This window comes from Emys orbicularis, chromosome 13 (assembly GCF_028017835.1).
Source record: "Emys orbicularis isolate rEmyOrb1 chromosome 13, rEmyOrb1.hap1, whole genome shotgun sequence".
NCBI classification, from domain to species: Eukaryota; Metazoa; Chordata; order Testudines; family Emydidae; genus Emys; species Emys orbicularis.
In genome coordinates, this window is record NC_088695.1 from 21292237 (window position 1) to 21308127 (window position 15891).

A 15891-nucleotide genomic window follows, 5' to 3' on the forward strand; every position below is an offset into this window, starting at 1 on the left:
TTCATGTGCTGTTGGTTCTCTTATCCTCTCTCCAGGATGAGGTATGTGCTCAGTGGAGGTTGGGGTTTTTTTTGTCTATATACATGGCATTGTGCATTTAAGTTAGAGAATGCAGGTCAATGAAATGTGCCTGGCATTTGGCATGGAAGACAGTAAGGTTTGAGATGGTCCTTAGCTGCTTGGAGTGTTCATTCCACAGTCTCAGACCAGCCAACAAGAGAGACCGTGTCATGAACACCCGAGCTTTACCCTTATTGTTGAGAGTTCCATTGTGCCAGAGGGGTGACGTTTTCCAGCCCAGTCTCGATCCCGGAACTTAAGGCAGTCTTTTAGATCTCTACAAGGAGCACCATGGATAAGGACCAAGCCCTTGGACTTGATTCACTATTCTATGCGAAGTCACTGTCGAAAGCAAGGACAGGTGTGATGGGCTCGCTTTAGCTTGTGTAGCTGAGGAGATGCACTGCAGTGCTTCTGTACTAGTTGGAGTTTCCTACATGCAGTTCTATAGCATTGCGGTACTCCACGCAAGAAGTGACAAAGGTGTAAATAACTGAGGCTGGGTCTTTGTAGTCTGCTTGCCAACCAGGAACTATAGAAAGCATTACTCATGGACGTTGCTACATGAGAGCTCAGCATCAGTGATGATTTCCAAGAGCACTCCTAGACTGTGAAATGAATTGCCCAATTGTGGGTAGGAGCTGATCAGTGGATGTTCAGAGCTTCTCAGGAAGTAATAATCAAATTCCCATCACAACGTGGAAATCTTATCTCAGCCTTTTGCTCTGCATGCCTCTGTCCCAGAAAGGTGATTACATTCTTTGCTTTAATAACTATTCCATGTCCCCAGTATATGGCCCCTCCGGCCTGGCCTGACACGCTGATGTTCATGGGAATCAGCAAAGGTGTTACTCACTTCACCCCTCCCTAGGGTTTGCGTCCTCTGTGGATTCTCTGATGCCTAATAAAGGCTGAGCTGTACCGGAAGTTTTTCCCACACTCGGGGCATTCATAGGGTTTTTCTCCCGTGTGGATTCTCTGGTGTTCATTACAGGTGGATCTATCCCGGAAGCTTTTCCCACACGTCAGGCATTTGTAGGGTTTTTCTCCTGTGTCGAGTCTCTGGTGCCTAACGAGTTGCGTGAGCTGACGGAAACTTTTCCCGCACTTGGGGCATTTATGTGGTTTCTCTCCCGTGTGGATTCTTTGGTGTTTATTAAACGTTGACCGATCCCTGAAACTTTTCCCACAGGTCAGGCATTTATAGGGTCTCTCTCCCGTGTGGATTCTCTGGTGCGTACTAAAGGTGGATCTATCACTGAAGCTTTTTCCACACTCATGGCATTTATAGGGTCTCTCTCCCATGTGGATTACCTGGTGTGCAGTGAGGGTTGAGCTACAACTGAAGCTTTTCCCGCACTCGAGACATTTGTAAGGCTTCCCTCCTGTGTGGACTCTCTGATGTTTGGTGAGGTTTGAGCGCTGGCTGAAGCTTTTCTCGCAGTCAGGACACTTATAAGGTTTTTCTCCTGTGTGGATTCTCTGGTGAATAATAAGGAATGATTTCCAAGGGAAACTTTTCCCACAGTCGCCGCACATGTGAGGTCTCTCTTCTGTGGGAACTCTCTGGTAAACAGATTCTTTGATTCTTCCGACTCCTCTCATCCTCTGCATGGATTTATCCCGTCTCTCCTCTTGGTGGTTTCCCTGCTGTCTCTCTCGCCAGTGCTGACTCTTATGGGCTTCTCCCCACTCAGGACTCTGGGAAGCATCTCCTTTGGCTCTTCCCAATGCGATCCCATGTGGCTCCAGTTGTTCGGAACCTTCCTGCTGAGGGTTCTCTTCCTTGTTCTCATTCACCATCTCCTCAACTGCTGGGACAGAGAGAGAATCCAGACAGGAGTCAGTCCCTGTGCCGGGAGAAAGGGAACCTCAGAAAAGGGAATGAGAAAGGGGGGAACAAACCAGAATAAGTGGTGGGGAGATGGAAATATCAGTATCTGACTCCCCCCCAAAAAACCTTTCCTTACTGGGGAGAGGGAGAGGAGATCAATTCTGCCTTCGTTCCATTACAATATCGATGTGGAGAGGGACTAAAAGGCTGGATAGGATTGGTGAAAACCCATGAGTGACGTCTGTCACGAGAATATAGAAATTGGTTTCTGAGTCCGTTCAGTCGATTCCTTACCCATGTGGACATCTTTCAGGATCTCCCTTTCCTCGTAAATCTGGAGATCAGGGACCCATGGCTCCTCCCCTAGTTCCAGCTGGGAGCTCACGTCAGGTTTGGAAATTGGAAATCCTGTTTGGGGAGCAAGGAAACATGTGTTGAGCTTGTTCATTAAGGTCAGTGCTGTTACTACTTCCAGATCCAAGATATGAGTAGTCCACCCAGATGGGCTCCTTCCTCTCCCCATCCCCACCCTAAAGGGACTGGGCTATAAATCGTAAAGGACACTTTCTGGAGCAAAGGTTCATCCACTCTGCCTAGGAAATGGGCCTTACTTATTCCCTTGGGGAGCTAAGAAAATTTGTTACACTCTCTAGGTATCAGGGCTACAATTAAGGCTCTGTCGCTGCCAATTATTCCCTCCTCCTTCCCCTGCAACACATATGCCCACATTCCTCCAGAACACAAGCCAGAACAGGAAGATATTACAGGGGGCTTATCTACCTGGTCAGTAAGCCAGAGTGTGACTGTAGCACACCAGCTGTTGTGCACTAACTGTCTGTGTGGACCCTGCTACCATGCACTGAAAGTTCTGTAGTGTGCTTTCAGGTACTGCTCTCAGTCTAGTGTGCAGAAGCAGGGTCTACCCACCTATTTAGAGCACGGTACGGTGCTGCACTGTAGATTTACACCTTGACTTGCTGATGTGACCCAGTGACCGCTTGGTGTCAACTGGCAGAGGGCACAGAGTGTACCTAGGGTTTTACAGGGGTCCCCTGGGTCAGAAATGTGCATAACTGCTCACCACAGTCTCTACTGAGATCCAGTTACCCACTGATTATTGTAACCCTTGTGAGATGTATGCACAAAGTTGTGTGGCTATACTGACAACTATGTTTAATTTACGGTCTTGGAGTTAGGGCAGGTCACCAGGAGGTGAAATGTCTTGGACAGGTTCTTTTCAGGCAGGAGATTACAGACACTTATCTCCCTCTCTAGTTATACATGCATTGTCTGCCTCGCAATGGAGGCCAATCTGCAGACTGAGCCAGGTGCCAGTCGAAAGGTTGCACAATCTAGGAGAGAGCAGAGGGGTGCCCTGTTTATGGGCAAAGACACAGAATTGTTAGCGTACAACTGGGAGCACAAGGAAACACACAGGATCCTTCACCAAGGAGCCAAGCTAACCGTGTGTTTGTCCTAAGGAAGGAGGGTCACAGCCAATGTTACCTCTAATTTTTCCATCCATGTGCGGAATAAATTTTATGTGCAGATGTGTGTCACCAGTAGAAACAAAAAACCTAGATATATATTTTTAAAAAGTTACCATAGGGATAATTACTCCAACCAGGGCAGGTTAGGCATTTTAGAAGAATTAAATTTAAGTGTAAGAGAGAAATAAAAATTATGAAATGCACAGACCAGTCAAAACATTAAAATAACCCACTTTGAAAGAATAAAATTATAGAGAATATATGTGCATTGCAGGAAGTAGCAAGAAGTAACAACAATAATACAAGTATGTGTTGGGAGGTGAGTGTGAAAGAGACACAGAGAGAGAGAGCGTGTGTGTGTGTGTGTGTGTGAGAAAGAGAGACAGACTGTGAGAGTGTGTGTGACAGAGATACAGAGACAGTGTGTGTGTGACACAGACACAGTGTGTGTGTGTGTGTGTGAGAGAGTGTGAGACAGACAGACAGACACTCAGAAACAGTGCAGGCTGAGCCAGGCTGTGTCCCTTCTCCCCTGCTCTGTGGAGATGGGGTACAGGGGCAGGGGGACACCCTGACATCAGCACCCTCCTTTCCCCGCCCACCCCTCCGCACAGCCAGCAGGAGGATCCTGGGAGCAGTTGCAGGACAGAGCAACGTGGGGGGAGGGGCACCTGAACATATGCTGCTGGCTGTGCGCACTCTGCAAATCAGTTGGGCAACGTTTGAATCTCTCCTGAGCAGCTGCGCAAGCGCACAGCTTACAGGTAACACAGATCACAGCCAGCCGGGCTGTAGGATGCTGAAAGGACTTTGAGTGAGCATCACTCTATAAGACATGAGTGTATCTAATTCATTAAGGCTGTGGCTTTCAAAGGGATGCAAGAGAGTTAAACATCCAACCCCACTGACTGCAGTGTCTGGGCCCCTTACAAATTTCCAGTCTTAATCCCTCTGGTCCCCACTCTCCCCCTATGAAATGAAGATAACCACCCACTCCCCAACCATTTTCTCTTTTTAGATGGAAATTGATTGGGAGCAGGGACTGTCTCTTCCTGTGTCAATGTTGGTGCCCAGAATGACAGGAAGGGGGGGTCCAGTGGTTAGGGCTTTGGCCTCAAACTCAGGAGATCTGGTTCAGTTCCTTGCTCTGCCACAGACTTCCTGGGTGACCTTGTGAGCGTCACTTAGACTGTCTGTGCCTCAGTCCCCTATGAGTACAACAGGTGTAACAGCAGCTCCCTATTCCATGGGGCAAAGGGATAAATATGTTAAATACTGCAAGGTGCTCAGACACGGTGGCAATGGGGACCCATATAAGTACCATTATGGCACAATCAGCCCTGATGTCCATTGGAGAGGGCAAGTGCTGTGGTAATTAAAAATCTGTCTCCTGCACCAGCAGTAGTAGCATAAGGTTTACATGAATTCCTGCTTACGAAGGGTCTCTCCCTGCTCGTGTGTAATCCATCACCAGCTTTCTCCATCCCTGCGCTGCTGTTGCAGGGCCCAGGAACATGGAGGGTGAGACAAAGGGACATCTCAATACCAACTGGCAGAGGACACACAGGGTGCATAGGGTTGTACAAGGATCCCCAGGGGCAGAGATCTGTACAACAGTTCACTGACGGGTAGGCGTGTGAGGTTTCTACCAAAGGCCAGTAGCCTACTGGTCATCATCAGAGAAATTACGTATCTTTATTGAAAAATTATATTTGTAGCGCCTTGGAGTTAAGGCAGGTCACCAGGGAGGAGACATATCTCAGAAATGTTCCTTTCAGATAGGAGCTAATTGTCACCCATCTCCCTGTCTGGCCATTTATGTATCATATGCCTCACTCTGTGTGCCTCACACCATATGGCTGTTTGCGTACTGAGCCAGGTGTGAAATGGAGAGATTGTGAAGTCTACGAGAGGCGGAAATCTACAGGTAGAAAAAACAGCAGGGAGTGTCCTGTTTATGACTAAAGACAACAGACTGATCTGGCTTATCTTGGAGTGCACAGAGATGCTCTGAATCCTTCAGCTAGGAGGCAAACTGACGCGCACTTGTCTCACGAGAAAAGGGTCACAGCCTGCCTAGCTGTAAAGTGCTGCAAGGATTTTGGGTGAGCTGTACTTTACCGGACAGGAGAGAATCGTGTTAAGTCCCGGCTCTAGAAGGCACGTTTTGATTTTATTTTCTATGGAACTATTTGTTTCCAATATTTCTACTTGCTTTGACTTGGAAGCATCACAGCCATGCATTAACTGTCTAGAAAATCACCACCAGTCCATGTCCCTCCGCAACAAAAGCAGAACAGGAAGTCATTTCTTAAGACTGTGAGCTCTTTGGAGTGGAGATTGTCTCTGTGATGGGTGCACCAGGCCCTTTGAGGCCCTCTGCTAGAGGCCCCATGGTCCTACCACACCCCGCTCCAGGAAAGGACCAGCAAAGGTGGGTTCTCCAGGCCTGCCTACAGAGGCCACAGAGAAGCAGCTAGTCAGAGCCCACCTGGCTCAGATAAAAGGAGCTGCAGGGGCTGAGCAGGGCAGTATCTGGCTGGGACCAGATGGGTAAAGACAGGGGCTCTGCTCTGGCCAGAGGACCTTGGCAGGCTGCATTTACTGGAACTGGAGAGAGAGGCTGAGACTGTAACCCTACAGTAATGGGAGAGGTAAAGGGCCCAGGTAAAACAGGGAGCGGTATGTGGCTGCTGTTTATAAGGTCCCTGGGTTGCCACCTGGAGTAGTGGGCAGACTGGGTTCCCCCGCCAGCCACTGGCAAAGTGGCCTAATCCAGGAGCAGGGGACAAGACTCCTTGAGAGGCCCCAGAGAAGGGCGGAATTGAATGCGCCCAGAGATGGGACTGAAGACCTTCCCCCACCATCTATGAGACCCACTCTGCCCACACAGCATCCTGAACCAAAAACCAACCTTCTCCTCTCTTCTTCTACTGTAGAGAGCTACCCCACAGAATCATTCAGACCATGAATCACATCCTCCACCCTCACTCTGCCCCAGAACCCAGCCCGTCTCCCTGCAAGGAACCATCATTTCAGAAGGCTCAGCCATGTCCAGGAAGAAACACCAAGGACAGCACCCTCCTTCCATGAATTCAGCACAATGGCATGGGAGGTAGCCCTGAAGGCACTAACAGCAACTGGACCCAGCCCCATGACTCTGGTCCTGGCTGGTGAAATAGAATCGAGAACATCCAGGGCCTCCCGCTAACACAGCTGGCTGGGACAGACTACAGACAAGACAGAGGGGAAGCACATTTGAAAATCTGGCTGCTGGGGAGTTGGCAGGGCTGAGGCATGAGACATGTGTTCATCTGTCAGATGGCAGAGGGGTCAGAGGCACCAAAGGACGGAACATTGCTTAGGAAGGGGGGAGGGATACAGAGAATCTGTCCCTCTTGAAAGCCTCAGTTGTAGGAAGAGTAGCGTGATCGTTACATCCCGGAATTCCCTGTCCTAATGGGGTGTGTGTGGAGGTCACAGGCTTTCACAGACAGGAGCTTGGGACTATCGGGGCAGATCCCCCTGAGATCTGGGGGATCCATGAAGAACCCTGCACAGAATCTGACGCCGATGCTTCAGAGACACACATACACACACCAATTTTGAATGCCCGAGGGGGCAGGAATCCTTACCCAGTGAGGTCACAGTCTCATAATTCTCCTGCATGACATCCCTGTAGAGGGCTCTCTGACCTGGGTCCAACAGAGCCCATTCCTCCATGGTGAAATACACAGCCACCTCCTTGAAGGTCACCAGCTCCACTGCAGCCATGTCACTTCCCTGTTACTCAGGAGTGTGGGATAACCTGGACTGGGACCTATTGCACAGCCTGTCAGGGCGAGAAGGGAAATTGGGGCCATTTCCAAAGGGGCTTCAATGCATTTCGGACTCTGATTCCCACCAGGCTCTTTCCCTGTAGACTTTGCATGGCTGGGGAATTGCTTAAACCTATTGTGTGTGGATTTTAGCAGGTTCCTAAGTGCCTCACAAGAACCACAATAGGCACCTGACCTACCAGCCTCCCGGAGAGGGGATCCCAGCTGTGGTTCCCGAGCAGAGATAGGTGCCGCCTTGCAGTCTGGACTGAGGCCCCTATCTCAGAGAGGGATGGGCTTTGGATACATCCCTGTCATCAGCATCTCCATGGGCTAGCTCAAGCAGCTGCTCACCTAGCATAGGGGCCTTTGTGGATCCCACTCCTAGGCCACTATCTCTGCCCAGTCACTGTACAGGGAGTCTGGGCACCTCACTCAGTTGTGTGCATTCCATTGTTACTCTAGTGATTGTTTACATGCCAGGAGGTGTTTGTGATAGAATCATAGAATATCAGGGTTGGAAGGGACCTCAGGAGGTCATCTAGTCTAACCCCCTGCTCAAAGCAGGACCAATTCCCAACTAAATCATCCCAGCCAAGGCTTTGTCAAGCCTGAGCTTAAAAACCTCTAAGGAAGGAGATTCCACCACCTCCCTAGGTAACCCATTCCAGTGCTTCACCACCCTCCTAGTGAAAAAGTTTTTCCTAATATCCAACCTAAACCTCCCCAACTGCAACTTGAGACCATTACTCCTTGTTCTATCATCTGGTACCACTGAGAACAGTCTAGATCCATTCTCTTTGGAACCCCCTTTCAGGTAGTTGAAAGCAGCTATCAAATCCCCCCTCATTCTTCTCTTCTGCAGACTAAACAATCCCAGTTCCCTCAGCCTCTCCTCATAAGTCATGTGCTCCAGCCCCCTAATCATTTTTGTTGCCCTCCACTGGACTCTTTCCAATTTTTCCACATCCTTCTTGTAGTGTGTGCGGCCCAAAACTAGACACAGTACTCCAGATGAGGCCTCACCAATGTCGAATAGAGGGGAATGATCACATCCCTCGATCTGCTGGCAATGCCCCTACTTATACAGCCCAAAATGCCGTTAGCCTTCTTGGCAACAAGGGCACACTGTTGACTCATATCCAGCTTCTCGTCCACTGTAACCCCTAGGTCCTTTTCTGCAGAACTGCTGCCTAGCCATTTGGTCCCTAATCTGTAACAGTGAATGGGATTCTTCCATCCTAAGTGCAGGACTCTGCACTTGTCCTTGTTGAACCTCATCAGGTTTCTTTTGGCCCAATCCTCTAATTTGTCTAGGTCCCTCTGTATCCTATCCCTACCCTCCAGTGTATCTACCACTCCTCCCAGTTTAGTGTCATCTGCAAACTTGCTGAGAGTGCAGTCCACGCCATCCTTCAGATCATTAATGAAGATATTGAACAAAACTGGCCCCAGGACTGACCCTTGGGGCACTCCGCTTGAAACCGGCTGCCAACTAGACATGGAGCCGTTGATCACTACCCGTTGAGCCCGACAATCTAGCCAGCTTTCTATCCATCTTATAGTCCATTCATCCAGCCCATACTTCTTTAACTTGCTGGCAAGAATACTGTGATGCTCAGCGTCGCAACTCCCCAGCCCCTTCGTGCATCTGGGTGCAGGAAGTTACTGAGAAGATCCCTTGATTGCTCCTGGCCTGCACAATTTCAGAATCGAAGGAGCCGCTTTGGGGGATCCCCCTGACACTATCCCCAGGGCAGCATATTCCCCCAGCAGTGGAGGGACCAGGCAGAGGCAGGACCTGGCTTTTCCTCTCCCTGCTCCTCACCTTGTCCCAGGAAAGTCAATCTGCCCCAGGGTGCTGCAGGGAAGGGGGCTGGGCAGGGCTGGGAGCCGGGAACCTCCCTCCCCACTGATTGCTCCTGCTGCCCCTGCCAGTCTCTATCCCTGTCTCCCTCCCGCCCCCTCCCCTCGGGCTGGGAGAGTCCCGGAGCTGGCTCGGCTCCTGCAGGCGCTCAGGGGAGCAGAGCCTAGGGGGGTCAAGGGGGCAGAGCCGAGGGCGGGGGGTGTCAGGAGGGCAGCAGCTCTGGGAATCGCAGACTCCCGCCCCCCGGGAGCAGAGCTGGGGCGAGAAGGGGCCGTTGGTTCAGTCACTTTCCTGCCCGGCCCCAGCTCTTTCCCCCGAGTCTCTCCCCTCACCTGCAGGCTCCGGCTCAGGGGCTGGTGTCGGCAGAGCCCGGGGCTGCCCCAGGGGCTGGTTCCAGCCCCCGGAGAAAGTCCCCCCGGCTGGGCACAGAGGGGCGCTAGGGACGGGCTCTCCCCAACACACCCCGCTGGGCAGCAGTAGCGGCTTAGCCCGGGCTCCCGGCTCACAATGGAGGCGGCAGCAGCAGCGTCTGACCTAGGAAGTTCAGCCCCTGATCTGCCGGGCAAAGAGAAACACAGAGAGCCGCCAGCCCTCCCTTAGCAACAGCCAGGGCCCTCTGGTGGCCACAGCTACTGAAATCCCCTCCCTGGTTGTAGTGTAGTAAACTGCTCCACGTAGTAATGTGCTACCAGTAGCAGTTATTGATAGGTATGGATTGTAGTAAACTGCTATTGTAGTAAACTGCTACCTGATGTAGCAAATGCCCACAGGTAGCAGTTTCTTGCACTATAGTATATGTGAAATTGCTACGTGTAGAAAAGTGCTATCTGTAGCAGTTACTGATCCGTATAGATTGTAAGATGCTACTTAATTTTTACATACTTGAAAACTGTTATGTTTCAATCTTCCCTCATAGGTCATGTTTTCTAGACAGTACATTTTTTTTTCTTCTCTGGACTTTCTCCAATTTGTCCACATCTTTCCTGAAATGTGGCACCCAGAACTGGACACAGTACTCCAGTTGAGGCCTAATCAGCGCAGAGTAGAGCGGACATCCCAGAGTGATGTTCTGGGTTTTTTTGCAGCAGCATTACACTGTTCATTCATATTCAGCTTGTGGTCCACTAGGACCCTTAGATCCCTTCCGCAGTACTCCTTCCTAGGTTATCATTCACAAACTTTATAAGTGTACTCTCTATGCCATTATCTCAATCATCGATTAAGATTTTGAATAGAAACATATCCAGAACAGATCCCTGGAGAACCCCACTCGTTATGCCCTTTCAGCCTGTGAATCACTGATAACTACTGTTGGAACTGTTTTCCAACTAGTTTTGCACCCATCTTATTTTAGCTCCATCTAGGTTGCATTTCCATAGTTTGTTTATGAGAAGGTCATGGGAGACCAAAAGCCTTACTAAAGGCAAGATAGCTGGGGTGTGATGGACACAATGGCTTTGTTTTGCATCCCTGCTGCAGGGGCTGATTACAAACCAAATGGCCAGATATCCATCTGGTGTCAATCAGCCCAGCTCTGCCGAGTCCACTGCAGTGATGGTCTGTTTACACTATCTGGGATCTAGTGCCTCTGACTCAATGGAGTGACACGGATTTATACAACCTGGGGATCTGAGCCATTGACTCCAATGAAGAGTGGCTAATTTACACCAGGTGGGGATCTGCCCTCATTGATTCATGTGGAGAGACACCAGTTTATAGTAGACGGGGATCATAGAATCATAGAAGATTAGGGTTGGAAGAGACCTCAGGAGGTCATCAACCCCCTGCTCAAAGCAGGACCAGCACCAACTAAATCATCCCAGCCAGGGCTTTGTCAAGCCGGGCCTTAAAAACCTCTAAGAATGGAGATTCCACCACCTCCCTAGGTAACCCATTCCAGTACTTCACCACCCTCCAAGTGAAATAGTGTTTCCTAATATCCAACCTAGACCTCCTCCACTGCAACTTGAGACCATTGCTCCTTGTTCTGTCATCTGCCACCACTGAGAACAGTCGAGCTCCATCCTCTTTAGAACCCCCCTTCAGGTAGTTGAAGGCTGCTATCAAATCCCCCCTCACTCTTCTCTTCTACAGACTAAACAAGTCCAGTTCCCTCAGCCTCCCCTCGTAAGTCATGTGCCCCAGCCCCCTGATCATTTTTGTTGCCCTCCGCTGGACTCTCTCCAATTTGTCCACATCCCTTCTGTAGTGGGGGGGGGGGGGGCGCAAAACTGGATGCAATGCACCAGATGTGGCCTCTATGTGCCAAATAGAGGGGAACAATCACTTCCCTCGATCTGCTGGCAATGCTCCAACTAATGCAGTTCAATATGCTGTTAGCCTTCTTGGCAACAAGGACACACTGCTGACTCAGATCCAGCTTCTCGTCCACTTTAATCCCCAGGTCCTTTTCTGCAGAACTGCTGCTTAGCCAGTCAGTCCCCATCCTGCAGCAGTGCACGGGATTCTTCTGTACTTGTTGAAACTCATCAGATTTCTTTTGGCTCAATCCTCCAATTTGTCTAGGTCACTCTGGACCCTATCCCTATCCTCCAGCATATCTACCTCTCCCCCCAACTTAGTATCATCTGCAAACTTGCTGAGGGTACAATCCATCCCATCATCCAGATAATTAATAAAGATGTTGAACAAAACCGGCCCCAGGACCAACCCCTGGGGCACTCCGCTTGATACCGGCTGCCAACTAGGCATTGAGCCATTGATCACTACCCATTGAGCCCAACAATCTAACCAGCTTTCTATTCACCTTATAGTCCATTCATCCAATCCATACTTTTTTAACTTGCTGGCAAGAATACTGTGGGAGACCATATCAAAAGCTTTGGTAAAGTCAAGATATATCACGTCAAGCTATATCTTGACGTGGTATACCTTTATATATCATATATATATATATATCATATATGCTAACTGTGTACTTCCTGGTTTGAGTCTGAAATGCCTTAACTCTTCATGTCCTGGTTTTCAGAGGTTTGAGTTTTGCTGAACTGGATGTCCTGAAAGGCACAAGATACCACTGGGTGTCTTTAACTCTGCATTAACAAAGCTTTTAAAAGTCAGTGGCTTGCCTAGGGTGACCAGATGTCCCCATTTTATAGGGATAGTCCTGATACACCTCTACCTCGATATAACGCTGTCCTCGGGAGCCAAAAAAAATCTTACCGCATTATAGGTCAAACCGCGTTATATTGAACTTGCTTTGATCTGCCGGAGTGCGCAGCCGCTCCCCCCCTCCCCCCCCGGAGCACTGCTTTACTGCGTTATATCCAAATTCGTGTAATATCGGGTCGCATTATATCGGGGTAGAGGTGTATTTGGGGCTTTGTCTTATATGGGCACCTATTACCCCCCACCCCCTGTCCCAATTTTTCACACTTGCTATCTGGTCACCCCGGGATTGCCTAGTTCTCTTTTTGTCAAAAAAAAAAAAAAAAGAGTTAGTGGACAGTTAGGCAGCTGTAATTATCATTTAGGTATGGCACTCAGACACTGTTGTGAACAGGTAATGATGATACCACCTAACTTCACATCGCCCTTTTCATCAGTAGATCAAACAGCATAATCTCCATTGTACACACAGGGAAACTGAGACAAAGAGATGTGAAGTGATGTGGCCACAGTCATCCCATTGGCCTGTGGCAGAACTGGGAATAGAGCCCAGGGTTTCTGAGTCCTGGTCCAGTGGTCTCTCCACTAGGTGCTACATGAAACCTTAGTGCCCCCATCCGCCATACATTTAAATATTGTGGAATGGGGAGAATGGTCATGCTCTGAAATACTTGTAATGTGCAGTTGCTAGCAGAGCTGATACATGTTCCCAGCATGCCTGTTCTCAGCTCCCCACCCAGAGGGCAGGGATGCCAGCTCATAGGGGTAGCATTGCATGGGAGACTGGCTCAGACCTCCCTCCAGAGATAAAGACCCTCTCCAGATCCTAGCTTACATAAGGTAGGCAGAGAAAAGGACTCAGACTCCCCCAGAGGGGCCAGGGACCCCAAGATCCTGGCACACACACAGGGGTATGGAGAGAGGCTCAGACACCCCAGAGAGGTAAAGATTCCTGGAAAACACATGGGACTGGAGACAGTAGGGCTGACAGGTCAAATGCCCCTACCCCTATTCCATGCCTCCTGCTCTGCCATCCTCCTTCACCTCACCCTTCCTCTCCCCTTCCACTCCACCTAATCCCCATCCTCTCACCCTGACCTGAGCCCCCCAAGCAAGCTCCTCTACTACCCACCCCCAAATATCCCTCCTCCCCTCCCTGCAGTCCCAAACCCCTCTCCCTATTGCCCCCCTCTTCCGCCCCCAATGCTCCTCCCCTCCCAGCAAACATTCACATGTGTAATTTATTTTCTTTTCAAAAACAGCATAAGCAGCTTCTAAATTTTATGCTACATTCACATTACAATTCTCCAAAATAATACTACTACCCTCTCTGACAGAGGCAGATTGTAGGAAGATGCCTCTTTTGTTTCCATTCAGATTTCTGCCCATGATGGAGTTGAATTTCAAGTGTCCCTGTGTGATTCAGGAGCAATAGCCAGAACATTGGCTCTTGAGCCACAGAGAACTGGTGAGCTGTAGCTGGTTAGCAACCCTTTTGACTTCCCAGGCAGCACATGCCCAGTGTGATCCCTTTGGTGTGTGAGGGCAAGTCACACCGTCCTTGAGAGCTAACCTCATGCCATTTTCAATTTTGCTTCTCTCCAAGGGTGGGGTGGTCCATGAACTCTCTGGGGGTAACCCCAGAGCAACTGAGACTCTTGTGCCAGAATTAGAGCCCTGGTTTGATCTCTAGCTCTATGCAAAAAAAAAAAAAAAAAGTTGGTAGAATCCATGAACCTTCAGCAAAGTTAGTTGGTTTGTTTGTTTGGAAGGGGTGTGGGCAATATTTTGGAAACCCTTTGGTCAAATGACCCCAAATTTGGATCAGTAACCCCACCCTGTGTCCTGAGGAGGCATGCCATGTTTCAAGGCAATCCAATTAACGGTGCAGATTTTAGAGCACTGAGAAGGGTCAAGGTTTAAACAGAGACTTGGGTTTAACCTTAATGATATAGCAGATGTGGCGGTCTGTTCCAATACTGCATTCACCACTGTAGTATCTGAGCACTTTCCAGCAGTGTATTAATTGCATAACTTAGCATCTGCCATGTGCCATTTGTTTTCCTATCCTCTCTATAGGATGAGATCCTGCTCACTGGAAGTTTTGGGGTTGTTGTTTTTTTTTAATATACATGCCATTATGTATTTACGTTAAAGAAGGCAGGTCAAAGAAGCATGCCTGGCACTTGGCATGGAAGGTGGAGAGGTCTGAGAGGATCCTTCATTCCTTGAGGAGTTCATTCCACAGTCACAGACCAGTCAATGAGGAAGTCCTGTCTCCTCAACAGATGAGCTTTACCCTTATGGTTGAGAGTTCCATTGTGCCAAAAGAGTGAAGTTTTCAAACCTGGTCTTCATCCAAGAACTTAAGGCAGTCTTGGAGCTCCATGGATAAAGACCAAGTCCTTGAACTTGATTCAATATTCTATGGGAAGCCAGCGCAGAGAGCAACGATGGGTGTGATATGCTCGCTGTCAGCTGTGTTGCTGGGGAGACATCCTGCAGTGCTCTCTAGTTGGAGTTTCCTAAGCACGGATAGTTTCATACCCAGGTACATCGTAGTGATGTAGTCCAGTCAAGTGGTGAGAAATATATAAATAATTGAGGCCAGGTCTTTGTCCACCAGGATGGGATGGAATCTCCTTGCCAACCAGGAATTAGAGAAAGTGTTACTCAGAGATGCTGAGAGTTCAGCAGCAGTGAGGAATCATAGAACCATAGAACTGGATGGGACCTCGAGAGGTCATCTAGTCCAGTCCCCTGCATTCATAGCAGGACTAAGTATTATCTAGTCAATTCCTGACAAGTGTCAGTCCAATCTGCTCTTAAAGATCTCCAATGATGGAGATTCTACAACCTCCATAGGCAATTTATTCCAGTGCTTAACTACCTTAACAGTTAGGAAGTTTTTCCTAATATCCATCCTAAACTGCCCTTTCTGCAATTTAAGCCCATTGCTTCTTGTCCTATCCTTAGAGGTTAAGGAGAACAATTTTTCTCCCTCCTTCTTGTATCAGCCTTTTATGTACTTGAAAACGGTTGTCACCTCTCTTCTCCAGATTATACAAATCCATTTTTTTTTTCAATCTTCCCTCATAGGTCATGTTTTCTAGACCTGTAATCATTTTTGTTGCTCTTCTCTGGACTTTCTCCAATTTGTCCACATCTTTACTGAAATGTGGTGCCCAGAACTGGACACAATACTCCAACTGAGGCCTAATCAGTGCGGAGAAGAGCGGAAGAATTACTTCTCGTGTCTTGCTTACAACACTCCTGCTAATACATCCTAGAATGATGTTCAGCCTTTTTTGCAACAGCGTTACACTGTTGACTCATATTTAGCTTGTGCTCTACTATGACCCCCAGATCCCTTTCCGCAGTACTCCTTCCTAGGCAGTCACTTCCCATTTTGTATGTGTGCAATTGATTGTTCCTTCCTAAGTGGAGTACTTTGCATTTGTCCTTATTGAATTTCATCCTATTTACTTCAGACCATTTCTCCAGTTTGTCCAGATCATTTTGAATTTTAATCCTATCCTCCAGAGCACTTGCAGCCCCTCCCAGCTTGGTATCATCTGCAAACTTTATAAGTGTACTCTCTGTGCCATTATCTAAATCATTGATGAAGATATTGAACAGAACTGGATGCAGAAGTGATCCCTGCAGAACCCCACTCATTATGTCCTTCCAGCT

The 15891-nt window shown here is 48.8% G+C and overlaps 1 protein-coding gene across 1 annotated transcript; it reads right to left on the minus strand.

Moving 5' to 3' along the window:
* Nucleotides 1-927: 927 nt before the first annotated feature.
* On the minus strand, nt 928-7158 carry LOC135887578 (zinc finger protein 34-like). Its single transcript, XM_065415304.1, has 3 exons — nt 7020-7158; nt 2189-2302; nt 928-1874 (listed from the first exon to the last, which is right to left on the minus strand). Exons 1-3 carry the CDS (start codon nt 7156-7158, stop codon nt 928-930), a joined length of 1200 nt encoding a protein of 399 aa, XP_065271376.1.
* Nucleotides 7159-15891: the final 8733 nt, after the last annotated feature.